Genomic DNA, 26,877 nt, shown 5'->3' with positions numbered 1-26,877 from the left:
TGGGCCCTAATGAAATAACTGGTGTTTGTATGAGAACATTAGGAAATAAGCAAACATGCAGAAAGCTCATGTGAACATATAGGAAGGAGACAGCCATCTGTCAGACAAGGAGACCATTCTCAGAAGAAACCAATTTTGTCAACATCTTAATTTTGGACTTTATAATTCTGAGAAAGAAAATTTCTATTGTTTAAGCCACCCACCTGTCTGTGGAGCAAAATAATTCAGTTGGCTTTTCTTTATTGTTTATATAACCAAAGGATTCCAGTGTACATAAAAATAAACATTCGGTATTCAAAAAAAAATAGGATCTCATGAAATGGGAATCTCATATTTCATTAAAAGACAGAACTTAAAGGGAGCTTTCTTAGAATATAAGGCTTTGTACAAAAGCGTTTTCTTCATCCTACATTTGCTTTTAGAATGGAGATAGTCACCATGCTTTAAGAAGCCCAGGCAATATGCATAGCACACATACCAGCTCTGGTCCACAGCCTTAGATGAGCTCTCCAAGAGTAAACATTAGTTGCTGCCACAGGAATGTCTCTTGAATGTCTACCCCAAGTCAATCTTCAAACACGAGCCCAGCTTCAAATTGTGAAAGATCTCAAGAAGAATCATGCATACAGGATGGGAGAAAATCTTTGCCAGCTGTACATCTGATAGAGGATTAATATCTAGGATATACAAAGAACACAAAAATTTAAATAATAAGAAATCAAACAACACAATTAAAAATGGGCTATGGAGATGCACAAAGTGGCGCATGTGTCTGGAGTTCCTTGCAGTAGCAAGAGGTCCAGGTGAGCCCATTCTCTCTCTTACTCTCTATCTCTTTTCCTGTATCTTACTTTTCCTGCAAATAAATAAACATAACCACAAACAACAAAAAAGGCTATGGAACTAAATAGAAAGGTCTCAAAAGAAGAAATACAGATGGCATATAAACATCTAAAAAAATGTTTTACATCCCTAGTCATCAGGGAAATGCAGTTTAAAACTATGTTAAGACTCCATCTCACTCCTGTCAGATTGGCTACCATAATGAAAACATATGATCATAAATGCAGGTGAGGATGCAGAAGAAAAGGAACCCTTCTACACTGTTGGTGGGAATGCAATCTGATCCAGTCATTGTGGAAATCTGTGCGGAGGTTCCTGAGACAGCTAAAAATAGATCTACCATATGACCCAGCTATACCATTCCTGGGCATATATCCTAAGGACTCCTCTCACTCCCTTAGAGATACTTGCTCAGCCATGTTTATTGCTGCTCTATTCACAATGGCTAGGAAATGGAACCAGCCTAGATGTCCCTCAACTGATGAGTGGATAATGAAGATGTGGCACATTTATACAATGGAGTTCTGCTCAGCAGTAAAGAACAATGAAGTTATGAAATTTGTAGGAAAATGAATGGATCTGGAAAGGATTATATTCAGTGAGGTAACCCAGGCCCAGAAAGCCAAATGTCACATGTTCTCTCCCATACGTGGATCCTAGCTACAAATGACTAGACTTCTATGTGAAATGGAATGAAACTCGGTAGCAGAGGACAGTAAACTAGAAAGGGGATATAAAAGGAATAGAAAGGAGAGAGGGGTGGACTTAATAGGATGGTATTATATATGTAGGTAGAAGAACAACTTAACGGGGGTGAAAAGGCCTAAGTGAAATCAAGGGATTCTAAGGACTCCGGTCCAAGGCTCGATTCTCCAGCACCCACGTTAGCCAGATGCACAAGAGGGCACACACATCTCTCTATCTGCCTCTTTCTCTCTCTCTGTCACTCTCAAATAAATAAATAAAAATGAACCAAAAAATAGTTTTTTTATAAAGGAAAAAATGTCTTTTAGGGCTGGAGAAATGGCTCAGTGGTTAAGGTGCTTGCTTGCAAAACCTGACAACCCAAGTTTGATTCCCCAGTACCCACATAAAGCCAGATGCACAAAGTGGAACATGCATCTGGAGTTTGTTTGCAGTGGTTATGTGCCCATTCTCTCTTGCTTGCAAATAAATAAAAATGTATAACAAGGGCTGGAGAGATGGCTTAGCGGTTAAGCACTTGCCTGTGAAGCCTAAGGACCCCGGTTCGAGGCTCGATTCCCCAGGACCCACGTTAGCCAGATGCACAAGGGGGCGCACACGTCTGGAGTTCGTTTGCAGTGGCTGGAAGCCCTGGCGTGCCCATTCTCTCTCTATCTGTCTCTCTCTCTCCCTCTCTCTATCACTCTCAAATAAATAAATAAAAAATGAACAAAAAATATTTTAAAAAAATGTATAACAAAAAAGAAGAATCATGCCATTGAAATCCCACTACAAGTCCATGAGAGGTAGAATGAGTTGCTGTTTTGGACTACCAGGTTTGGGGGTGCTTTCTTATGGAATAATAAATAACTGAACAGCAATTTATACCAAAATTGTAAATTTCCAGAGGTGTGGGACTTGGGTACGGTTCCTTTTATATCCCATGCTTCCACCTACATGCTTCAAACATAGACTGACAAATATTTGTGATGAGTGAATAATTTGTAATAATATTGAGTTGCGAATGATGTAAAAGCCAAGTCACTTTTAAAGAATTATTAAAGTTCAAATGTTTATCTTCTTTTTTCTTAGTTACTAAAGCAAGTAGAGAAAGTTTAAAAATTCACATTATTAATATTAAATCTACATTCAGAAGTAGGTCAACCTTCAACCTACCTAGAAGTGGGTCTATTGAAAAATAGAATATCATGACCTAAATATTTAAAGGCCTCATTAATGATGTTGTTTGAGGCCTCAGAATCTCTTAAATTAGGTCTTTTCAAAACCTTCTCCCTTAACTTTTACAAGTCCTTCAGGATCATCAGGGTCAGTGACCAAAAAGTAATAAAAGAGGACAGGCACTGCTTTGTTTTGATGATGTTGCAGATTTCTGAATATTTATAAGGCAAATCAGTCTCCCACCCTCTCCTCTCCTTTCTCTTTCCTCTCTCCCTCCCTGCTTTACTTCCACAAGACATAGTACATAGCTTTTCTGTTTGAGCTCCCTGTCTGAACCAATCATGTCCATTATAGACAGGCTGTAAGAGCAGGAAGGCTGCAGCAGAAATGTAATGGACATGTGGGCTTGGGATGCAGTTCAGTGGCAAAGCACTTGTTTAACATGTATGAGGCTCTGAGTTCAGAAGTAACCTGAAAACACATTTAAAACATGGATAATGAATAGTGTCTAAGGAGCAATGAGTTCACTACGAGTTAGGCTTTGAGTACACTATGACTCTATGCAAGGGTTGCCTACACTAGTAATACCTAAAAAATAAACAGGAGCTCATTTGTAATATTTCTTATGTGAGTACTTTCCAAGCAGCAACAGTTTAAATATTCACCAGTCCACACTAAAGATATACCACATCCTAATGCCACATATTGAAATATGGTAATTTTCAAGTAAATTAACACAAAGCATACTGCTGTGCAATAACCTCATTTAAGAAAAGCAATTATAGGTCTGGAGAGATTGCTCAGTGGTTAAGGCACTTGTCTACAAAGCCTAATGACCCCGGCTTGATTCCCCAGTACCCACATAAAGCCAAATACACAAAGAGACAAATGCTCCTGGAGTCCATTTGCAGTAGCAGGAGGCCCTGGTGCACCCATTCTCTCTGTCTCTCCTTGCAAATAACTAACAAATATTAAATAAACAAAGAAAAAGGAAATTACAGACAATTTTAAAGTAACTTAGTAATCTTTACTACATAGTTCAATAATTGGATAATTTGTATTATGTTTGCCTTGAAAGGCAATTAGATATACAAGGAAATTTTGGGTTTTATTTCCCATACAATATATTATAAAGTATATTAAAATAGTGAAGTTGTTCAAATGTTACTAGTTGTAAGTGGAATTTTTACTACCATCCATATATGTATTAAATTTAATCAATATTCATCCTTCTGCAACTCCAAAAAGGCCTGAGGCTTGTTTTAGAAATTTCTGTGTTTTCCCCCAGAGGCGCCTGAATTTCTATATGGATGTCAGTAATCAACCCTGCATGTAAATCCTTTTATCAGCCTGCTTGCTTGGGAGCCATAAGCAGAATTCATATTAGTCAGGTGTCTAGTGAAAGGCCCAAGAATTCAGAAGCTCAGAAATACTATCACACTCCAAAGGGAGCTTAAGCGGGCCCCCTGCATACCTCAAACTCCAGGCTTTACTCTGTTAGAAGTAAAGAATCCCTCTTCTCATTATATCAGAGCCCGCTCCTAATATAAAACTAGGTAAAAAGGGCATGAGATAGCCCTCAAGGATGGGAAATAAGTAATAAAGTGAACCACTTATTTAGTTTCTGTAAATAGCCTGCACCATAAGCCTTAATAGCCCACACTGTAAGCCTTAGCAGCTTGCACCATAAGCTGTAGCAGCCTGCCTCAGACCACCAAGGTCATAGGAGGCTGATACCATACTCTGCTACCCCCACCTAAGGAATTGCACAAGTGCTGACCTCCAAGGTCATAGGAGACTGGTACCACACTCTGCTACTCCCACCCAAGGACCTGCGCAAATGCTGACGACCAAGGTCACAAGAGAATGATTGGTCCATGAGGGGCTTGAACAAAGTAAACTAATTGGCTTAGAAACTATGGGGTGGCACAAACTGACTGGCTAACACCTTGCGGGCTCCTGATATTGTTAAATGATTGGTCTAATACACAGGCTTTGTTAGAAACCCTATAAAAACTGTCCTGTTCCTGCATTCGGGGCTCTGCAGTCCTCTACCCCTGTGCGGTGTATGACTGTGGGCCCCAGCGCGCTTGGAATAAAATCCTCTTGCAGTTTGCATCAAGACCGCTTCTCGTGAGTGATTTGGGGTGTCGCCTTACCCAGGCAGAGCGTGGGGGCTCCCTGAGGGGGTTTTTTCCTACACTAGCTTCCTTCAGAATCAGAAATTTTTTTCCAACGGTTATTGTCTCATGCAAGCAAAAATATCTGCTCATCCAGCCTGCCCTCTGTTAACACTGCTTTTCAGTTCAGGATTTATTCCTCAACTTGTAGGTTGTGGCTTACTTATATCCTGTTTTGACTAAGTTCTTGTCTCCATGCTCCTTATCTTTACAATCACTTCCCTATGACCTTTCTTTCCACAGGAAGCAGAGGAACAAGCAATGTTGTTGCTACCAAATACATATTTCAGAACACTCATGCTGAAAAATTACAGACTTCAGCTGTGCTCAGGGTTCTGTTTTAATGTTGAGCTCCACTATAATTCTTTTTTTTTTCTTTTCACAAATTTTATTAACATTTTCCACTATAATTCTTTTCCTGGGCTGCAGAGATGGCTTAGTGGTTAAGGTGCTCGCCTGCAAAGCCAAAGGATCCTGGTTTCCTGGTTCAATCCTCCAGGACCCACGTAAGTCAAATGCACAAGGGGGTACATGCATCTGGAGTTCATTTGCAGTGGCTGAAGGTCCTGGCATGCCTCTCTCTCTCTCTCCCCCTTCCATCTGCCTCCTCCTTTCTCTCAAATAAATAAATAATAAAATTTAAAAAAAAATTCTTTCCCGGGCTGGAGAGATGGCTTAGAGGTTAAGCACTTGCCTGGGAAGCCTAAGGACCCTGGTTCGAGGCTCTATTCCCCAGGACCCATGTTAGCCAGATGCACAAGGGGGTGCATGCATCTGAAGTTCATTTGCAGTGGCTGGAAGCCCTGGCGCACCCAATCTCTGTCTATGTATATATCTGCTTCTTTCTCTCTCTGTCACTTTCAAATAAATAAATAAGGAGAGGGAGGGAACTACCATGAAATATTTTTTATAATCATGGAAAATGTTAATAAAAATTTTAAAATTAAAATAAATAAATAAATGAATAAATAGAAATAAACAAAAATTTTTAAAAATTCTTTTCCTGTGTGCTCCCACAGCATAGTTTGTTCCAGGACAATTTGGTCCCAGCAGATGAGAAATGGTCCTGAGGTATGATGAAATCAAAGAAAAGAGGCAGGCTGACCTGCGATTGGAAAGAATGTAATTTATCAGGAACTTACATGAGCCAAGAATATCCTAAATAACTGCTCTAAGAGAGTGTGACTGCCTGCATGAAGAACCTTCATGGTCTGGGTCAGAAAACGTCAGAGCTATCTAATAAAGAAGAAAAAGCAACTTCACCAAAGCCAGCTTACCTGGTTTATCTAAAGCTACTATCAAAGTCAGGAACATTCTTGATGCCAGGGTCTGGTCATAAGCCCCACATACCCCTTTAGTGGTTTTATGTATTTATAATATGCTTTTATATTTATAATACGGAAAATCTTGCCAGGGCTGCTCAAAGGCATCATGGGTCAACCACAGCATATGTGAGAGAAGATGGCTGGAACCAGGACAGTCTGAATCCATACACAGTCTACCTGGTTCTCACAAGCACTCTCTTCTACAGTGTGCAATGAGCCTGTTGGCACCTTTGGCACTGTGGGTGGCATGCTGTGAGGCCAATTGTATGACTTGTAAGCAGAGGCCACAGCAACAGCATGTGTACCAATGACAGAAAAGAATTGTGCAAATGATAACAATCATGTTTCCCCACCAGGAGCTCCAGTAACCAAACCTACAAGCTGGTTATGTCTCCTACAGAAGGGGCAGGATCAGATGAGGCTAAGTTTGGGTTTTCACTTGGGTGATATCTGCATGGACATACAACGTTTTGTCCTGATGATAGTACAAGTTCCAGGGAAAATAGCAACAAAAACAAAGTAACTGGGCTGTGGACAGAAGGACAAATGTAGAGAACAATACAGACGAATCCACACCAAGCAAGACAATCCTGGTGAGACCACGGCTGCCATCTTTTTCCACTGTGACCCCTTTTCACCTAAAAAAAAATGTATAAAGTAGAAATACAAATGAAATACTGAAAATAAATCATAAAGAAATTTATTTTTAAAAAATTCTTTGGTAGCCATGTAATTTTGCCATTTATTTAAGGTGAGATCAAATGAGCATACTGAAGGACGGGTATGCTTAATTTAATATGCAAAGCCCACTCTCAGCTGAATATGTGGCACTGCAGGACACAGAGCAGCTTCCAAGTTAATCAGTAGTTTGATCTTGTGATCTTCAGTGCTGAGAGTACTGTTTTGCATAAATCTATAGTACAAAATGGCAGAAGTATGTTCAGATCTGTTTCAGAGATCTGTCCTTATCCCAAACCAAACTTTATTTAATGATTTTTATAAAACTCAAGTCAGCAACTCAAACAGCACCCTTTTTTTTTTTTTTTTTTTGTTTTGTTTTGTTTTTCGAGGTAGGGTCTCACTCTAGCTCAGGCTGACCTGGAACTCACTATGTAGTCTCAGGGTGGCCTCGAACTCACAGCAATCCTCCTACCTCCGCCTCCCAAGTGCTGGGATTAAAGGCGTGCGCCACCACACCTGGCTCAAACAGCAACTTTTAAACTTTTAAAATCAAAGATGCTAACAAAAAAATTCCAAATATCTATTAGTTTTATAGAAGTCAATGAACAATAGTAGGAAAATGTTAAAAATCTTTGTTTTCCATAACTAACCATTACATTTCTCTCAGATCAGAAAACTTTGTATAGACAGTAGAAACACTGTGACTCACCACACAGTAGGCTCACGTGTGAGCTGAGGTGCTTCAGGCAGCTTCAGTGGGCACTGCACTGTGTGGCATCACTGCATGCTCACTAAAGCGTCACACTGCACGTTCACAACCAAAGCAGCAACACAGCTGGCCCTGCCAGAAATAACTTGGACTCATTGTGCATTTAGTTTTGAATTGTTTTGGTCATTGCCTGTTCAGAAACCTTTTCCTACCATTAATTTTTTTGGGGAATCTCCACATACCCAGTTATATGAGCCCCCCATGTTGCTTTGACCCGCAATTTAACTCTTTCTTTTTAAAATTTTATTTTTATTTTATTTGTTATTTTATTTTATTTTATTATTTTGAGGTAGGGTCTCACTCATAGCCCAGGCTGGCCTGAAACTCATGACAGTCCTCCAACCTCAGCCTCCTCAATGCTGGAATTAAAGGATTGTGCCACCATGTCCAGGCCTGAACCACAGTTTAAGAAGCTGTGGCTAAAGTGACAATACATACTACAAGTGACAGCTAATAGAACAGGTCTTGGGTGATTCCTAAAACTAAAGAAGTGGAAGACCAGAGAGAGAGAGAAAGAGAGAGAGAGAGAGAGAGAGAGAGAGAGAGAGAGAGAGAGAAAGAGAGAGTCCACCTATATAATGCTCTGAGGTATCTTCTGTGGTCCACTCAGGACATAAGCTATGATCACAGGTCCAGGGTCCAACAGGATCAACAAGGACTGTGTTAGGAGGGCTGGAGACTCCTCACGCTTCAGTAAGAAATAGCCAGCCCATTCAGAGAACAAGCCTCTAGGTTTGACAGCTGTAGCATAACAGCAGCAGGTCTTGCTATGTCTGGGCTCTGGCAGGATAACACTGAGATGTCCTTCTCCATGTGTATGATCTTTGGGGCAGGGCCAAAGTCCAGGCAGCTATGCCAAGTACATGGATGTCTCCAAGTACTTCATTGCAGCCAGCCAGGGTAGGTCAGCAAGGACTAGTATCTGTTGCTTTAATGACCCAGTTTGTTTTACCTTTCTCCCTTCCCCAACCCTGGTACTTGTTTAGAAAGTGATAAAATTCCACTATACAACATGTGTTTAGGCCCAATCTTGGAGAACATCTCTTACAAAATGGGCTCATGTCACTGTCAAATGTGATGTGAGCACCATACATCACACTATGTTTTTAAGCAAGGTGATTAACTCTTTTTCTAGAAAAGTCTTCTAGAAGGCAGTAGACTTTTGCTTCACTTGCCATGATGGCATCCACAATGTAAGGCTTGGTTCCAAGTTACTACCAGCCATACACCATACTGCTTATCCCTCAACCCTCTGGTTATTCTGATTTTCTCAGAACTCAAGTCACATAGGACCATTGGTAGGCCGTACTACAGTGGCAGATACTCGGGTTTCTCCTGCAGGGCCTGTGTGAATGAATGCAAGCATTTTTAGGTGTGAGAGACACTTGAATTTATGGTAACATAAGCACTTGGGTGGCCACCTGGGGTTGTTAGGCAGTTTTAGGGCAACTGAGCCCAACACTGTTGCCATCACGTGGATTAATAAGCTGCTAGAGAGTACACTGTGTTCTACATATGCATGTCATTCACTCAGAGTAGGATCTGCTCACTGACACAGTGACACCAGGTATGGCTGTGTGCATGGTGACTGTAAGTCTTGGTCAGTAGCTCCACCTATTCAAGACCATTGTACAGTGCTAGAAACTGCTGCTGTGTCTGACCTCAGCTTCCTTCCAAAATATTGACCAGCGCCTCAGACCTTTTTTCTCTGTTGCACTGCCAAAGCACAAATGATGCCATCTAGTGGCAACTTGCTGCACTGGCATGCCTGACAGAGATGAACAAAAGCTGTGTAGGAGCTATCAAAATCATTGCCTTTTCAGAGGCTGGGGACATAGCTCAGTCGCTTATGTGCTTGCCTTGCAAACACGAGGACCTGAGTTTGATCGACAGTATGTAAAATGCTGGAATGGTGGCACATACCTGTAATCCCAGTGCTGAGTAGGCAGAAACAAGAGGATCCTTGGGGCTCAATGACCAGCTAGTGAACCTTGATTGGTGAGCTCCAGGTGAGTGAAAGGAGTCTGCAAAAAAGGAGGTGAACAGCATACTTGAGGGTGACACACAAGGTTGTCCTCTGGCTTCTAATGCACAAACACATGCACACAAGTGCACCTGCACATAAATGGAACAAGAATTCTTACTGCCTGCACATATACATATTCATTTTTAAAAATCTTTGGGGCTCAGCAATTAAAGGTGCTTGCATACATCAAGCGTATGTGAGTCCTGGAGAATCAAAGTGACACATATGCATCTGGAGTTCATTTATAAGCAGCAAGAGGCCCTAGCAGGTCCATCCATTCATTCTCATTCTCATTTTCTCTCTCTCTCTCTCTCTCCTTGCCAAAGCATAAATATTTTAAAAAATATTTGCCATTTCAAATGCTTCCTGCTAGGAAACATCCCAGGTGGCACCCTTCTAAAGGCTCAACAGTGAGCATAGGCATTGAGCTAAGAAAAACAAAAACAAAAAATACCCCCAAACTGCCAATAACAGGAGCTCCACAAAAGCCTGTTCATCCTAACCTTTGTAGGGAGTAAGGAGGCTTGCACTTCTCTTGCACTGTACCTGGAATCAAGTGGGCCCTACCCAACCAGAGCACCCCTGGGAACTTCATATATAGCCCAGGGTCCTGACTCTAGGAGTTGACAGCCCATCCCTTTGTGCACAAGTGACTACATGATTCTTTTATGTCCCCTAGGTGAGTTAGGATGACATCATTTATATAATGGAACCAGATATATAAGCCTGGAATGAGAACACAGTGATCCCAAGCCACTGTTGAGACAGCACTACTGTGTAGATGCCCCTGAGGCAGTACCTGGAACACCTATTGCCTGTGCCCCAAAGTGGACACAAACTAGTTCTACAAATGTGTTTGTAAAAGAATGTTGAAAAGGGCAGCATTCACAGCACCAAGACTGGGGTAACTGTTTTCTACCACTGTAAAGATCTTAGTATGTAGTCAGCTCTCTGGTCAACATTCTCAAATTCCCATATTTTTTTAGAAAATATGTGTGTGTGTGTACCGCCACATGCGTGTGCCTTCCAGGGTCTCTTGCTGCTGTAAATGAATGCTCATCGGGCTTTACATGGGTGTCTGAGAAATCGAAAACAGGCCAGCAGGCTTTACAAACAAGCACTTTCAACTGCTGAGCCATCTTCCCAGCCCCTCATCTGGCTTTTTCATCTGAGCTCCTAAAGGCATTGATAGAGGAGATAAATCCACAACCCACATTAATTCTTATGGGCTAATTTCAGCATATCCAACTAAAAACTTGTGTCATCTGGTATTTATCACCTGCTTTGCATGAAAAGGCTAACAGGGTCCCATTCTCTTTCCTCCACTAATACTGCTTTTTCTCCCTAAACTTTGAGTTGAAATACCCTCATGGACAGAGGTCTGTAATATCTTTCCTAATAGACTATCCATGTTAAGAATGCTTCTGGGGAATAGGCAGATTAGTACTGAAAGGCCCAAGAATTCAGAAGCTCAGAAATACTATCATGCTCTAAGGGGAGCTTAAGCGGGCTCCCTGCATACCTCAAACTCCAGGCTTTACTCTCTGTTGGAAGCAAGTAAAGAATCCCTCTTCTCATTATATCAGAGCCCACTCCTAATATAAAACTAGGTAAAAGGGCATGAGATAGCCCTCGAGGATGGGAAATAAGTAATGAAGTGAACCACTTATTTGGTTTCTGTAAATAGCCTGCACTATAAGCCTTACACTATAAGCCTTAATAGCCCACACTGTTAGCCTTAGTAGCTCGCACCATAAGCTGTAGCAGCCTGCCTCAGACCACCAAGGTCACAGGAGGCTGATACCATACTCTGCTACTCCCACCCAAGGACCTGCGCAAATGCTGACCACCAAGGTCATAAACTAATTGGTTTAGAAACTATGGGGTGGCACAAACTGACTGGCTAACACCCTGCGGGGCTCCTAATATTAGAAAATGATTGGTCTAATGCACAGGCTTTGTTAGAAACCCTATAAAAACTGTCCTGTTCCTGCATTCGGGGCTCTGCAGTCCTCTACCCCTGTGAGGTGTACGACTGTGGGCCCCAGCGCGCTTGGAATAAAATCCTCTTGCAGTTTGCATCAAGACCGCTTCTCGTGAGTGATTTGGGGTGTCGCCTTATCCGGGCAGAGCGTGGGGGCCCCCTGCAGGGGTTTTTTCCTACAGTACCAAATATAGAGTAAGAGTACACTACTTTGACTGTGAGACATAGCAGTATTACCCCAATAACCATCAATAACTGTCCAGGGCCCTAAAGAATGTTTTGAGTTGTAATGGGATCTGCATATACTCAGCACTTTTGTCTACCAGACCGAAGCATTTCGCCTTGCTCTTGAAGGACCAGTAGCAGTGAGTTCCATGTGATGTCTCTGGTTGCTCCCTATAGCCCTTCCTCTCAGGCAGTGGGGAAACCTATTCCAGCAGCTGGCAATACTGGAATGAGAAAATTCCCCACCCCTACCGGAGGAGGAAAAGACTAGAAGTGCTTGGGTTTAAGCTCCTCAGATAAAGCTGCCAAGATTGCCTGGAGTTGCAAGAAATCACACCATTTCTGCTTTCTTCTGTCTTAGTTCACTCTTTTTTTTTGGGGGGGGGGTCAGGGGAGACAGGTTTGGTGATAAGGTGCATGCACCCTGTTCCAACCACAGTTAGTCTCATCCACAGGTAATAACCTTGCTCACATTGTTTTGGAAGGAAGGAAGGAAGGAAGGAAGGAAGGAAGGAAGGAAGGAAGGAAGGAAGGAAGGAAGGAAGGAAGGAAGGAAGGAAGGAAGGAAGGAAGGAAGGAAGGAAGGAGAGAGACAGGAGAGAGGGAGGAAGGGAGGGAGGGAAGGAAGGAAGGAAGGAAGATGAAGGAAGGAAGGAAGGAAGGAAGGAAGGAAGGAAGGAAGGAAGGAAGGAAGGAAGGAAGGAAGGAAGGAAATCCTGTTTAACAACTGGGCTGATGAGGAAGAGATGGGCTCATCATTCTCAGGGGCATTTGGTAGTTTTTCCTTTCTGGCTATAGAAACTGCTTCATTAGGTCCCTGAATTTCCAAGGCATGGTAGTCTGCACACACACAATTGCTGCAGGAACCCGGGGTTTCATCAGTGCTGTTCCATGAGGGGATGCACTGTCCTGTCCCAGTGAACCAGCCTCAGGTGGTCATGCCTCTCAGGCGAAGAGATGATACAATCTGTACAGGAGGACTGAGTTGCTTGGATTTGACAGACACTTTGCCATCTCATCATTACATACTCTTCAACTCAAGGCAGTTGCTAAAAAGGTTTTGCAGGGCTGGAGAGATGGCTTAGTGGTTCAGCGCTTGCCTGTGAAGCCTAAGGACCCCAGTTCGAGGCTCGGTTCTCCAGGTCCCACGTTAGCCAGATGCACAAGGGGGCGCACGCGTCTGGAGTTCGTTTGCAGAGGCTGGAAGCCCTGGCGTGCCCATTCTCTCTCTCTCCCTCTACCTGTCTTTCTCTCTGTGTCTGTTGCTCTCAAATAAATAAATAAATAAAATTTTAAAAAGGTTTTGCAACATCCAGCAACTCTGTGGCAGACTGATGGCCCCAGCCCCTTAAGGCGCTGAAGTGGTCCTGCTTTACTTGAGAGTCCCCTGCCCCCATATACCTCTGAAGTGGCCATGTCTTGCACAGAACCCTCTATATACCCCTGAAGTGGCTATGTCTTACAGGGAAGTCCTCCCCCATGTAACCCTGAAGTGGCCATGTCTTACATAGGAGGGCCCTCATATAGTCCTGAGGTGGCCATGTCTTACACACTTAATGCACACACACCCACTGACATACCTCTGAAATGGCTCTGCCTTACATGGGAGTGCCTCCCCTCTCCATAAGCATGTGAAGTGGTCATGACTTACACAGGAGGGACCTCATATACCCCTGACATGGCCATGTTGTACATAGGAGCCCCCTTGAACATCTGAATCTTCTGTCTCTTTGCCTTGTGCTACAGGAACATTACTTGTAGCTTCAACTACAGCTTCTTCCCCTCTTCTTCCTCTCAGGGACATTGACCCTTTGCATCCTGTTCTATTAGAAAGGGCTGCTCAAACCTGACTTCTTCAGCTTTTTCCCATGGTGGCACCAAGCAGCAAACTGGGGTTTCCAGCTTGGCATTCCCATCTTCAGATGCAGCGTATTTTTAAGCCATTACTTTCTCTAATGTCTCTGTCCTCATGTCTGGCTATAACTGGGCATCTGTGGCCATTTGAACTACCCACAGCAATGGTCATCCCACTCCACCAAGATCCTGTTTATCCTTACCAAAGTCAGTAAGTAGCATTGAGCAAACAGCTTCCCAAACCCAGCAGCAGTTTTGGGGTATACGCATGTTCATTCACCGGAGAGCCATAATATGCACACCACCCCTTCCCACATGGAGTCAACTGACCAAGTCAGGACTGCCCTGGAGAAAGCTTCCTTCCTCAGTCTACTGGCTAGTTCACTAATCATTTTGTAACATGCTGTTTCATGAGAAATGGTCCCAAAGTACTGTGTGACCAAAGAGAAGGGGCAAGCAGATCTAGGATTACAGTTCAATTTACTGGGGAAAGAAGTCTGGGCCAGGTGACAGCGACACCTTAAGATGAGGACTTGAGGTCAGGACACAAGCTAACATCAAACAGGGCCATTCCTGATGCCAGGGTCTAGCCATAAAACTCTACATACCACTCAAATGGTTTTCTCTACTTCTTGGTATATAGGGAAACTATGCAGGGAAAACCAACCAGCACTACTCAGGAGCAGTGTCTGCTGTTACAAATGACAATGCCTGTGGTCAGAGCAAGCTGAGCACCCAACTGTGGCAAACCATGATGTAGGCCATGGAATTCATTACCCAAGTGCTATGTATGAATGACTGTTTAATCCTTTAGTTTCTTATACCTTTCAAACTGTACCCAGGAAGCTGTCTCAAGGCATAGCCCCAGTCCAGGGTGCTTGAATTCAGTTTAGTCCCTCTGAGTATGCTCTCTCACACCAATCGTCCAGGACCCAACCCTCTTTGTCTTGTGATTAGGAATGTTTAAGGGCATGATGGAAATGTGGAAGAGAGTATCCATGCAAAAGCCAAATCCTCTAGTGCATGCACGAGCTATCCTTAGTAATGGAGACATGCCGTAGCAGACAGCTTCAGGTTCTCTGAGATGAACTTCCAGACCAGGCACAGTTATGGAGGAAGGGATATTTATTGAAGCTTACAGATCCAGGGGAAGTTCCATAAATGGCAGAAAAAGCTGGCCTTGAAAGGCCCAAGAATTCAGAAGCCCAGAAATACTATCACGCTCCAAAGGGAGCTTAAGCGGGCCCCTGCATACCTCAAACTCCAGGCTTTACTCTCTGTTGAAAGCAAGTAAAGAATCCCTCTTCTCATTATATCAGAGCCCGCTCCTAATATAAAACTAGGTAAAAGGGCATGAGATAGCCCTCAAGGATGGGAAATAAGTAATGAAGTAAACCACTTATTTGGTTTCTGTAAATAGCCTGCACCATAAGCCTTAATAGCCCACACTGTAAGCCTCAGTATCTCGCACCATAAGCTGTAGCAGCCTGCCTCAGACCACCAAGGTCATAGGAGGCTGATACCACACTCTGCTACCCCCACCCAAGGACCTGCGCAAATGCTGACCACCAAGGTCATAAGAGAACGAGGGGCTTGAACAAATTAAACTAATTGGCTTAGAAACTATGGGGTGGCACAAACTGACTGGCTCGCACCCTGCAGGCTCCTGATATTAAAAAAATGATTGGTCTAATGCACAGGCTTTGTTAGAAACCCTATAAAAACTGTCCCATTCCTGCATTCGGGGCTCTGCAGTCCTCTACCCCTGTGCAGTGTACGACTGTGGGCCCCAGTGCGCTTGGAATAAAATCCTCTTGCAGTTTGCATCAAGACCGCTTCTTGTGAGTGATTTGGGGTGTCGCCATATCCGGGCAGAGCATGGGGTCCTCGTTTTGGGGGTCTTACAGCCTGCCTTCACAGGACCAAACACACAGAGAGAGAAGCACAAGCCTAAAGCCAAAAGTCACAGCATACTTCAGGAACTCCAGCTAGGCACACTTTGCGTATCTTTAGATTGAAATCTGAAACCCACCATCACATCTTAAGATCCACCCAGTGACACTGCCTCCGGCCAGGTGGTTGCAGATGCAAACTACAAACAAACAAACAACTGAATATATTGGGGACCATCTATTCTATTCAAACCACCACACATGCTAAACCCCTGTGGTGCATGCACAAGCTATCCTTAGTGATGCAGACATGGAGACATGCTAAACCCCTGTGGGGTATGCACAAACTAACCTTAGTGATAGAGATATGCTAAACCCTCTGGGACATGCAACAGCTATGCCTGAGTGGAGAGATGCTACACCCTGAGGCATGCAGGAGCTATGAGTGATGGAACAATGCTAAAGGCAGACCAGTGGAACTAAGTAATCACACAACTCATGAGGCTGAGGCAGGGATCAAGGTTACATACAATACTCAGGCCTTTAAGACCGCCAAGAGGCTTTTCTGCTTGCAGTGATCATATTTCCAAGTTTTCCAGTTTGTGCGTACTAATGCTCTTCTCAAGTGCCTGGTAGTGCCTTTCACTCTCTAGTGCCCCTGTTTGTAGAGCTTTGCCAAACCCACCCACTTTTCTTCGCAAGCTGAGCAGCATTACTAGTATCTGCTCCTGGGACCCCATTTCTACCACCCAGTTATTAATGTGTCCATCCCCTTAACATTGCTAAGTCCCCATTGTAGTTACTTTCTCATTGCTGGGACTTTAACCAAAGGTGCTATGGGAAAGTTTTTATTTTGGCTTACACTCTGAGAGGAAAGTAAGTTTCATGATGGCAGGGGCAAGCATGCCTTTGAGCAGAGAGGCTAGACATAACTCCGCCCCAGCAGGAGGAAAATAGCAACAATAGTGCCTCTGAAAAGGGAAAGGACAGAAGCTATCACAGCTCCAAGCCTGGCTACAACAGTATACCTCCTCCAGCAAGACTCTACTTCCCACAATGCCATGATCTGGGAACCAATCATTCAAAACACGAGTTTATGGGGGACATCAGATACAAACCACCAAACCCCCAAACCTTACTCCCATAGAGAATTATTCCCTCCTCCATGATTCAGAGAGTTTCCTTCCTTCAAATTCCTTCAAGATCACCCTGTCTGCGCCTTCTTTGAGAATACTCTTTATAGATACCGACAGTGAGCCTGCACCATCAACACACGAGACAGACAGTCCCTGGCTATGAAATACTTTTAAAGCATTGCTAATCCAGAGTCCACACACCCAGTAACTGCCCAGTCCTACTGAACCAGTCTCTCACAACAGAGGATCTAGACATCTATTACCTAACCCAGAGCTCTATGAGACTCTCATGTTCAAGCACTGAGTCGTTCTGGCCCTTCATGGCTACATACATGCCACTTCACTTAACAGGATAATATTCTGAAAACAGTCTACCAGGGTTTAGTCTTCAATGTTTAATAAGTCATCTTTCAAGTTACTGAAGTCCCCTGTGCTGCAATTTTTACTGGAAAACATCTATCCTCATACCTATGGTAAATGTTAACCAAGTTAATATATGTAAAACAGTGCCTAGTACAGAAAATGCTTTAAAGATATTTGCAATTGTTACCTGTTTTACAGTCAAGGACAATTTGAAGATGACATGATTGACAGTGCACAAATCTACATCCAGGTTTTCTAAACCTACACTGCTTGCAGCATCATGTGCTCCCCCATATGTAATAAAAAGCCAGGAAATTTGTGGAAGAGGTGACAGAAAGAAGAGCCAAAGGAAGGGTAGGACTCCTTACAACGTGCTCCTCCAGACACAAAATGGCCTGGATATCCATGACCTCACAGTGCCTGACACTATCTATACAAGATCATCATTAATAGGAGGAAAAGATCATGACACCAAAATATGAGACTGACTGAGATGGGGAGGGAATATGATGGAGACTGAGGTTTCAAAGGGGAAAGTGGGGGGACAGAGGAAATAACCATGGGATATTGTTTGCAATTACAGAAGCTGTCAATAAAACAAACAAAAATTCCAGGGAAATAGGTTAAACATGGAAGTATTTTATTATGTGACACCATGTAACAGAAGCCTGGCCATGCAATGTAGATTACAGATGGCTCAGAAACAGCAGTACTAATGATTCAAGTATTGATCTTTACATAAAGGAAAGTGGGTTTCACTGATTTCGTTTTCAAATGCTATTTTACACTGATTAGGAATTTCACATCTTCTTAAACTGTGTTGAACCAAAACCAGGTGTAGTTCATTTGCATGGTACTAGATTTACAAACCAGCTTACAAAGGACCTACCCATGTTGTCTTCAACATACAACTGCCTCATTCCATCTTCAGCCAAATTCCTGTGTTAGACCCTTCCTATCTTTTCCCAGGGGACGCTGGGAGACGTAGTGCTGTCTTCTCTTGGAAGCATACTACCAATCCCAATTCCTCCACACCTTGCTTCTGCATATTCAAAATGCTTCTTTTTGCCATAACATAAAAACTACTAGAAGGAATTTGAAAACATAAATGTTAATCCTGTCTGTATCAACTGAAGAAATTTAGCTTACATGCTTCTCAAACCCTGAGTCTCATCTCTCTCTAAAAAAGCTCCATTTGTTTAGTCCTTTATTGTTTTAGTTCTTACCTCCATAACAGCCCTTAGATGTATGTAAGACAGGATTATAACCATTCATACAGGAAATTCAATTCCAGGGAGTTTATGCACCTACCCAAGATCCCAAAGGAAATAATATACTAGCATAAACTAAGCTCTCACTCTCTCTGCTACATGCTTTGTGCAGTTTAAGCAGATGACACTGTGCTTTCCCAGTTCCCTTCCAGTGAGCACATCGAATATTTGCATTTTTCCCTCTTCTCTTAACCAATATAAAAACTGGGGATTGGGAACACATATATTAATTTGAACTTTATTTACATTTTTTGGGGGGGAGGGGTTGAAGGTGGTGTCTTACTCTAATCCAGACTGACCAGGAATTCACTATGTAGTCTTAGGGTGGCCTTGAACTCATGGCAATCCTTCTGCCTCTGCCTCCCAAGTGCTGGAATTAACATTTCTAAACCAGTGGGAAGTTATTTTTTCAAACAGTCCCCAGTAGTGCCTCTCTGAAAGCTTTTGGACTTTCCTTTTTACATCTTTTAAAAAAGTTATTCCAGGCTGGGCATGGTGTTGCACACCTTTAATCTCAGCACTTGGGAGACAGAGCTAGGAGGATTGCCATGAGTTCAAGGCCACCCCAAGACTACATAGTGAATTCCAGTCAGCCTGAGCTAGACTGAGACTCTACCTCAAAAAATAAAAAGTTACTCCAGGATTGGAGAGATTAAGACACTTGCCTATGCAACCTAACAACCTGAGTTTGATTCATCACATAAAGCCAGTCGCATGGAGTGCTGCATGCAGCTGGAGTTCTTTTGTGGTAGTTGGGGGCCTTGGCACACCCATTTTCATTCTCTCTGTCTCTGCTTGCAAACAAATCAATTTAAAAAAATTGTGTTTTTTGAAAGCGAGAGAAAGGAAAGAATTGGCAAGCTAGAGCCTCCAGCCACTGCAATCAAACTCCAGACACTCTTGAGCACGTGTGACATTGCATCACCTTGTGCACATGGCTTATGTAGGATCTGAAGAATCGAACATGGGTCCCTAGCTTTGCAGGCAAGCACTTAACTGTTAAGCCATCTCTCCAACCCTAAATTTTTTTTTTTTTTTTAAATAAAGCCATTCCAAGCCCGGGCATGGTGGCGCACACCTTTAATCCCAGCAGTAGGGAGGCAGAGGCAGGAGGAGCACCGTGAGTTCGAGGCCACCCAGAGACTACATAGTTAATTCCAGGTCAGCCTGGACCAGAGTGAGACCCTACCTTGAAAAAAAACACACAAAATAAAATAAAATAAAATAAAATAATAATAAATAAAGCCATTCCAAACTTAAAACCCAATTCAAAACGAAAGACACCCTTACTAATTCTTATTCCCTCCATACTATAAAAACATAATCTCAGAGCTGGAGAGATGGCTTAACAATTCAGGCATTTGCCTGCAAAGGCTAAGGATTCATGTTCGACTCTCCAGGTCCCACATAAGCCAGACGCACAGTAATCAAGTGTACAAGATCGCACATACACACAAAGAGGCACACATATCTAGAATTCAATTGCAGTGGTTGGATGCCCTGGTGTGCCAATTCTCACTCTTGCATTAAAAAAAAAATACATATTCTCAAACCAGGCATGGTGGTACATACCTTTAATACCAGCATTTGGGAAGCAGAGGTGGAAAGACTGCTGTTGAGTTTGAAGCCGCTCAGACTACATAGTGAATTCCAGGTCAGCCTGTGTAGAATGAAATCCTACTTTGAAAATTTTAAAAAAAGGGGGTTGGGGGAGACTGGAAAGATGCTTAGTGATTAAGGTGTTTGCCTGCAAAGCCAATGGACCAAATGGCACATTATCTTTCCTTTATAATAACTCCTAAATGTGCTGATTGGCCATGGCGGCACATACAGAGGAATGCACATGAAGGTTCGTTCCACAGCAATCCTGGAGACTTAACGCACTCCATAACAGCAACAGCATGCTCTCAAAGCAGGTAGTGCAAACTCACTCCCAGTTCTATCATTTCACATGCTAAAAGCACACACTGGAAAAGTAATTTGATGTTCCTTCATTTTGATGGTATTGCTTTCCTGTCTTCAGGGAGTTTGACTTCAAAAGTTACAAAATATTGGAGCAGGGAATTCACATCTTGTAGTTCTAACTGGTACTCTTGAGCTATCCTCTCAGCAGTCCACGTTTCTGGATGAAGCTTGTGGTTATTGAGCAGCGTCAGCGCCTCCACAACAGAAACCTTGCCCTTTGGAATGTGTACAATATTCTTATCAAAGTGTGGGCCTTTTGGCAGTCTGTATTCCTTGGGCTCTGGTCGTGATCCAGCATCATTTGCCTAGCATCAGAACACAAAGAGCTTTTAGAATAAGAGCAAAGGTTTTTAATCTTCCGTAATTCTCAATTCTATAGCTTCTTTTCTAATACTGCCTACTTCCTCAAACGACATTTTCTCTCATTACACCTATCTCATAACTATAGCTTATCATTACTGAAAATTCAAGTAGCTCTGGAACACTACAACTGAACACCTTCCACTCACTCGCCATGTTGTTTCCATATACAGGCTGCACATCCTTTGTTCAAAAATCTGAAATGCTCTAAAATCCCAAGCTTCCTACATGCCAACACGATGCCACAATTCCACAGCTAACTTCTGTGAAGACACAAAGTCAAAACACAAGGACTGGGCTGGAGAGATGGCTTAGCAGTTAAGGCATTTGCCTGTGAAGCCAAATGACCCAGGTTCAATTCCCCAGGGCCCATGTAAACCAGATACACAAAAGGGCACACGCAACTGGAGTTCATTTGCAGTGGCCAGAGGCCCTGGCATGCCCATTCTTTATCTGTCTCTCTTCTCTCTCTCTGTGCTTGCAAATAAATAAATAAAATTAAAAACAAAAACACAGGGACACTGAAAAACCTTATAAAATTACCTTCAAGTTTTGTATATAAAGTGTATATGAAGTATAAATGACTTTTATGCTTAGACTTGGGTTGCAGCCCAAAATCAGAAAAGAAAAAGAAAAATACAAAACATGCCTAGTTCCAAGTTTTTCAAGTAAGGGGCACTCAACAAACACAAAAGATTAATGCTGCACCTGCTTTTTAAGGGCAGAATTCTAATGATGCGCTAACAGTTTACTTGCAAACTTCCATTCTGTTTTCTATTTTCATATTTTATATTTAATGCCCCCAAACACTTTGAATGGTTTCAAATATTGCTAAAATCTTGCCCAAAGCCTCCAATATTCCAATAAACTGAAACATACTTGTCCTCCCCCCCATCCCACCCAAGCTTAATTTCTATACTCATTATCTAGTTGTTCAGTTCTGTACCTCTGCATGCACTGCTTCTTGACCAACATATAAAATCCTGTACTCATTGATTTTTTAAAACTTCCACCAAACCCCAAACTACCACCTCTTGTATGTTCAGATTTCTTTACTTTAGTAAAAGTTTAAATGACAATAATAGTCACTTCTCTAATGAACTCCTAACTGCTTCAGAGGTACTCTTCAGAACTCATGTGAACTCACTTTGGGACCTCGCTACATGTGACAGTTTACTGTAAGGTACCAAAGTGTCTACCTATCGTCCACCTTGAGGTTAATGCCTTACCCAGGTTTCAATCTGTACCTCTGGGGATTCCTTGCACCAGTGACATTCTCCCACAGATATGTCACATACTCACCTACCTTCCGTGATGGCCTTCTCCATGTGCTACCTCAAATCTAGACCTTTCTTCTGACATCCTATCCCCAAGCCCCCATGCCTAATGGGAATTTCTACTTGTATGACTTGCATGTACTTCAAATTCACAATGGCCACAATGAGCACACCACTTCCACCCACTCCCATACTCATAGCTGTAACTAGGGATTACAGCCAACATCTCTACTCAGGTGACCTGCATGTACTTCACATTCACAACATCTGCACTGAGCATACCACTTCTGCCCACTTCCATAGTCCATGCTGAGTCCAAAACTAGGAATTACAGCCCACTTTTCTCCCTACTCTTTACATCCAATCCATGACAAAATCCTGATGACACTGGCTCTTAAGTCTCTCTCAAGCTCATTTCCCTCTCCCCACTAAATCACTCTAGTCCACACCAGTGTCATTTGCAGAACTACTGCAAATACCTCCTAGCTTTCCTAACTGGGTAACTTTGTTTCCTCCTTGCTCTCTCTCAAATCTAACACCACTCTTCCACACTGAATGGCCCTTAGAATAAACCCAAAATTCCTTAATAAGACTAATAAGCAACCTCATGACTTGGCCCCTACACCAATTTATTTCTTCCAAATTCACCCCTCACAATTCCCCTAATTATATAAATTCTAACCATTTTCCTGAAGTGTCACTCACTTGCCTACCTTCTTATTGCTACATAGGCCTCGATGGTTCTCCCCATATCTCAACATGCCTCTCATCTTCCTATTCTTAGTTAGACCCACTCCAAATACACTCTATTTACATTCCCCTTTCTCTTTAGTAGCTCACAGTAATTGTAAATTACATGAACAATGAAAAATTTTAATTCAACATCTTCACTTAAAACAAGAACTTAGAAAACGTCATAAATACTATAAAAATGTTTCATCAAAAATCAGGGGCACACAGAAGCACAAGGTGGCACATGCACCTGGAGTTTATTTGCAGTGGTTGGAGGTCCTGATGTGCCCATTCTGTCTGTGCCTCTTTCTCTCTCTCAAATAAATAAATTAATTAAAAGAAAAAAGAAAGCCAGGCATAGTGGTGCACGCCTTTAATGCCAGCACTCGGGAGGTACTGGTAGGAGGATTGCCGTAAGTTTGAGGCCACCCTGAGACTCCATAGTGAATTCCAGATCAGCCTGGGCTAGAGTGAGACCCTAGCTCGAAAAACCAAAAAAAAAAAAAGAAAAAAGAATAACACCTCTTAAAAAAAAAAATCAGGGGCATGATAGGCATGGTGGTATACCTTTAATCCCATCACTCAGGAGACAGAGGTAGGAAGATTGCTGTGAGTTCAAGGTCAGCCTGAGACTACATAGTGAATTCCAGGCCAGCTTGGGCTAAAAAGCCTACTCAAAAATAAAAATAAATACATACATACACACACACACACACACACACACACACACACACACACACACAATGTATATATAAACAAATGCCGGGCATGGTGGCACATGCGTTTAATCCCAGCACTAGGGAGGCAGAGGTAGGAGGATTGCTGAGAGTTTGAGGCCAACCTGAAACTACATAGTGAATTCCAGGTCAGCCTGAGCTAGCATGAGACCTTATCTCAGAAAACCAAATAATAATAATAAAATTAACACAAAACAAAAAAAAATCAAAGACTGGTGTGGTGCACATGCCTTTAGTCCCAGCACTTGGGAGGCAGAGGTAGGGGCATCACCATGAATTTGAGGCCACCCTGAGACTACAGAGTGAATTTCAGGTCAGCCTGGGCTAGAGCAAGACCCTACCAAAAAAAAAAAAAAAAAAAAATCAGGGGCTGGAGGGGCAGGGCTCATCAGTTTAAAGGCTCTTGCTTGCAAAACCTGACAGCCCAAATTTGATTCCCCAGTATGTATGTAAAGCCATATGCACAAAGTGACCTATGCATCTGCACTGCCAGGAGGTCCTCGTCCACCCAAATTCTCTCTGTGTGTCTCTCAAATAAGAAAAAAGAATATTTTTAAAATCATTATCATTGTATGTTAGCTTTAGCTTCACCCTATAAAAGGAGATAATGGATAAGAATGCCCCCTAAAGAAAGGCAACTTAATAAAGAATAAAGGAGAAAAATAGTAAAATGGCAGAGAAATTATAATTCTATACAGCTGTAAGACATCTTCAGAAAAACAAATTGAAAAACTAGTTTGTAACAAAAGCAATAGCAATGTGGGTTGTTATTATATAAGTATCACTCACGTTCTGATATATTAACAACAGTTAACAAACATGCCTAGGAAAGGCTGAAAAGATGGTTCAGCAATTAAAGCACTTGTCTACAAAGCCTAAGAACCCGAGTTCAATTCCCCAGTACTCAGATACAAAGGATGTCGCATGCATCTGAAGTTCACCTGTAATGGCTGGAAGCCCTGGCATGATCACTGTCTATATATCTGCCTCTTTATCTCTCTCTCAGAAACAATAAATAAATATTTTTAAGCCTATAATAAAAGAAAAATGATTCCACTTAATAACAACTACTTTCATCTATTCCTTCAAGACTCAATAATCCAAAAGATGTTAAATTTAGCCAGGCATAGTGGCTCATGCATTTAATCCCAGCACTTGGGAGGCAGAGGTAGGAGGATCGCCATGCGTTCAATTGCCACCCTGAGACTACATAATGAATTCCAGGTCAGCCTGGGCTACAGTAAGAACCTACCTGGAAAAACAAAACAAAACAAAACAAAGATGTTAAGCTTTTTCAACACAATTCCAATTTAAATTCCAACTCCATTACACTCACACTTAAGTAAGGTTTATTAGCACAACCAACAATTTGATTTCCAAGTTCATTCTGAGAAAAATAAACTTAAGATACAAGAAACTTGGGCTGGAGACATGGCTTGGCCATTAAGGTACTTGCGAGAGAAGACTAAGGACTCAGGTTCAATTGATGTCTCAGAACCCACTTAAACCCAGATGCACAAGGTGGCACATGGAATTCATTTGCAGTGGCTGAAGGCTTTGAAGCACTCATTCTCAATTCTCTCTCTCTTTTCTCTCTCCCTCTCTCCTGAAATAGACATTAAAAAAAATAAAACAAAAGAAACCTGCCACAAATGAACACCATAATTACAAAGCGCAACTAGTTAAACTAGTATGGCTGTAGTTAAAAAATAATAGAACTGGGCTGGAGAGATGGCTTAGCGGTTAAGCGCTTGCCTGTGAAACCTAAGGACCCCGGTTCAAGGCTTGGTTCCCCAGGTCCCTATCTGTCTTTCTCTCTGTGTCTGTCGCTCTCAAAGAAATAAAAAAAAAATTAAAATAATAATAATAATAATAGAACTGATAAGCCCATAAATACATTGTGCTTGTATGCACCGCAGCATTTTAAGGAAAAGTGTTAGTCCAAGAGTCGTATTAGAAAATTAACACCCAGTGGACGTGGTGATGCCTTTAATCCCAGCACTGGGGAGGTGGAAGTAGGAAGATGGCTGTGAGCTTGAGGCCACCCTGAGACTGCATAGTGAATTTCAGGGATAAAGCGAGACCCTACCTCGAAAAACCAAAAAGAAAAAGAAAATTAACATTCATTTTAAGAGATTAAGCTGATCTCTTCCACAAAGTAAACACCATATTTAATGGTAAATATTTTTAAATAAAATTACTAGAAAAATATACACCTTAATATAAATAAGGGAAACATCTACAAGTCACTCATTGGCTTAAAAGTGGCATACCATGGTCATCAGTCCCTTTACCTACACACAGTCGATTAACCATTTTCCATGTTTTTTCTGATCACCTCCTGGAGCGCAAAACAAGTTATTTCAAGAAAAAGCCTGCGCACACCTTTACTCCCAGAACTCGGGAGGCAGAGGCAGGAGGATCACCATGAGTTCCAGGCCACCCTGAGACTACATAGTGAATTCCAGATCCACCTGATCTAGAGTGAAACCGTACCTCGAAAAAACAAACAAACAAAAAAAAAAAAAAGTAATTAAGTATACATTACCGGCAGGGAAGATACGGGATCTTTGGAATCCACATACACATCCTTCAGTAATGACAGTAGCTTGTTGTCTTTTCTAGAAATTTCTCCCTTAATCTCCGGATTGTCTAAGAAAAAGGGGTTAGGGGGAGGCAACAATATTAATCTGAAAATACGATAATCTCGTCTAAAACACTAAACGCTTAGAACAGCCCTTTTAAGTACAGTCGTTTGGGAATTGTTTAAATCTAAGTCTGAACCCCAGGCCAGGCAAGAGACCCGGGACCCACGACGCCAGGGGACATCTCAGTGCAGCGTCCTCTCCTCCTCCTCGCGTCCCCTCCGTCCGCGCCCGACCCACTCACTGCTCATGTGCTCTCGCAGCAGGCTCCGGGTGGACGGGTGCCGGGGAGCCGAGGAGGGCTTCATCTTGCTGATCTCTCGCTCCGCTCGGCTTTCCAGGTTGAAGTTCCTAATCGCTCGCGCCACCGAAGCCCCCATCTCTACACCATGATGCCCTCAGGGTCGCGAAACATGTGGGCGAGCCTCGGGTGACCTCTGTCGCACGGAACCCGCGCATGCGCGCGGCCTGGGTCAGCCGGAGCTCGAGGTGAGCCGCGCCCCCTGGCGGCCTGGAGGCCGCATACGCTGGGCGGGCGCCTCCTTCCGGGCCGACCGCAGACTCCACTGCGGAGTGGCGGAGAGCCGGCCCGCACGCCACCGCGGTTGTCCGCCCTGGACGCGTCGTCCGGTGTCCCGACGCCTCCAGCTCTATGGAGTGGGCCTGCCAGTGGCTCAAGCTTCTCTCTGATTCCAGGAGGCTTAGACCAGAGTTGAAAACCACAGTCAGGGAAAGGTCAATGCCGAGGG

At 42.8% G+C, this 26,877-nt stretch overlaps 1 protein-coding gene across 2 annotated transcripts; it reads right to left on the bottom strand.

The window, feature by feature from the left end:
• Positions 1-9,584: 9,584 nt before the first annotated feature.
• Positions 9,585-26,579, bottom strand: Ndufaf4 (NADH:ubiquinone oxidoreductase complex assembly factor 4). 2 transcript variants are annotated; one of them, XR_006638192.1, is made up of 4 exons: positions 26,373-26,579; positions 26,032-26,135; positions 19,985-20,682; positions 9,585-9,685 (listed from the first exon to the last, which is right to left on the bottom strand). XR_006638192.1 is itself a non-coding variant. In XM_004663645.2 (3 exons), the coding sequence occupies exons 1-3, from the start codon at positions 26,506-26,508 to the stop codon at positions 20,404-20,406; spliced, it is 519 nt and encodes a 172-aa protein (XP_004663702.1). In that variant the 5' UTR covers positions 26,509-26,579; the 3' UTR covers positions 19,970-20,403. The 2 variants fall into 2 exon arrangements, 1 of the variants encoding a protein (XP_004663702.1); XM_004663645.2 differs by lacking the exon at positions 9,585-9,685 and having other exon boundaries at positions 19,970-20,682.
• Between the last annotated feature and the right edge of the window lie 298 nt (positions 26,580-26,877).

The sequence above is a fragment of the Jaculus jaculus genome, chromosome 7 (genome assembly GCF_020740685.1).
Source record: "Jaculus jaculus isolate mJacJac1 chromosome 7, mJacJac1.mat.Y.cur, whole genome shotgun sequence".
NCBI classification, from domain to species: Eukaryota; Metazoa; Chordata; class Mammalia; order Rodentia; family Dipodidae; genus Jaculus; species Jaculus jaculus.
This window is presented reverse-complemented; position numbering and strand designations above follow the sequence as displayed.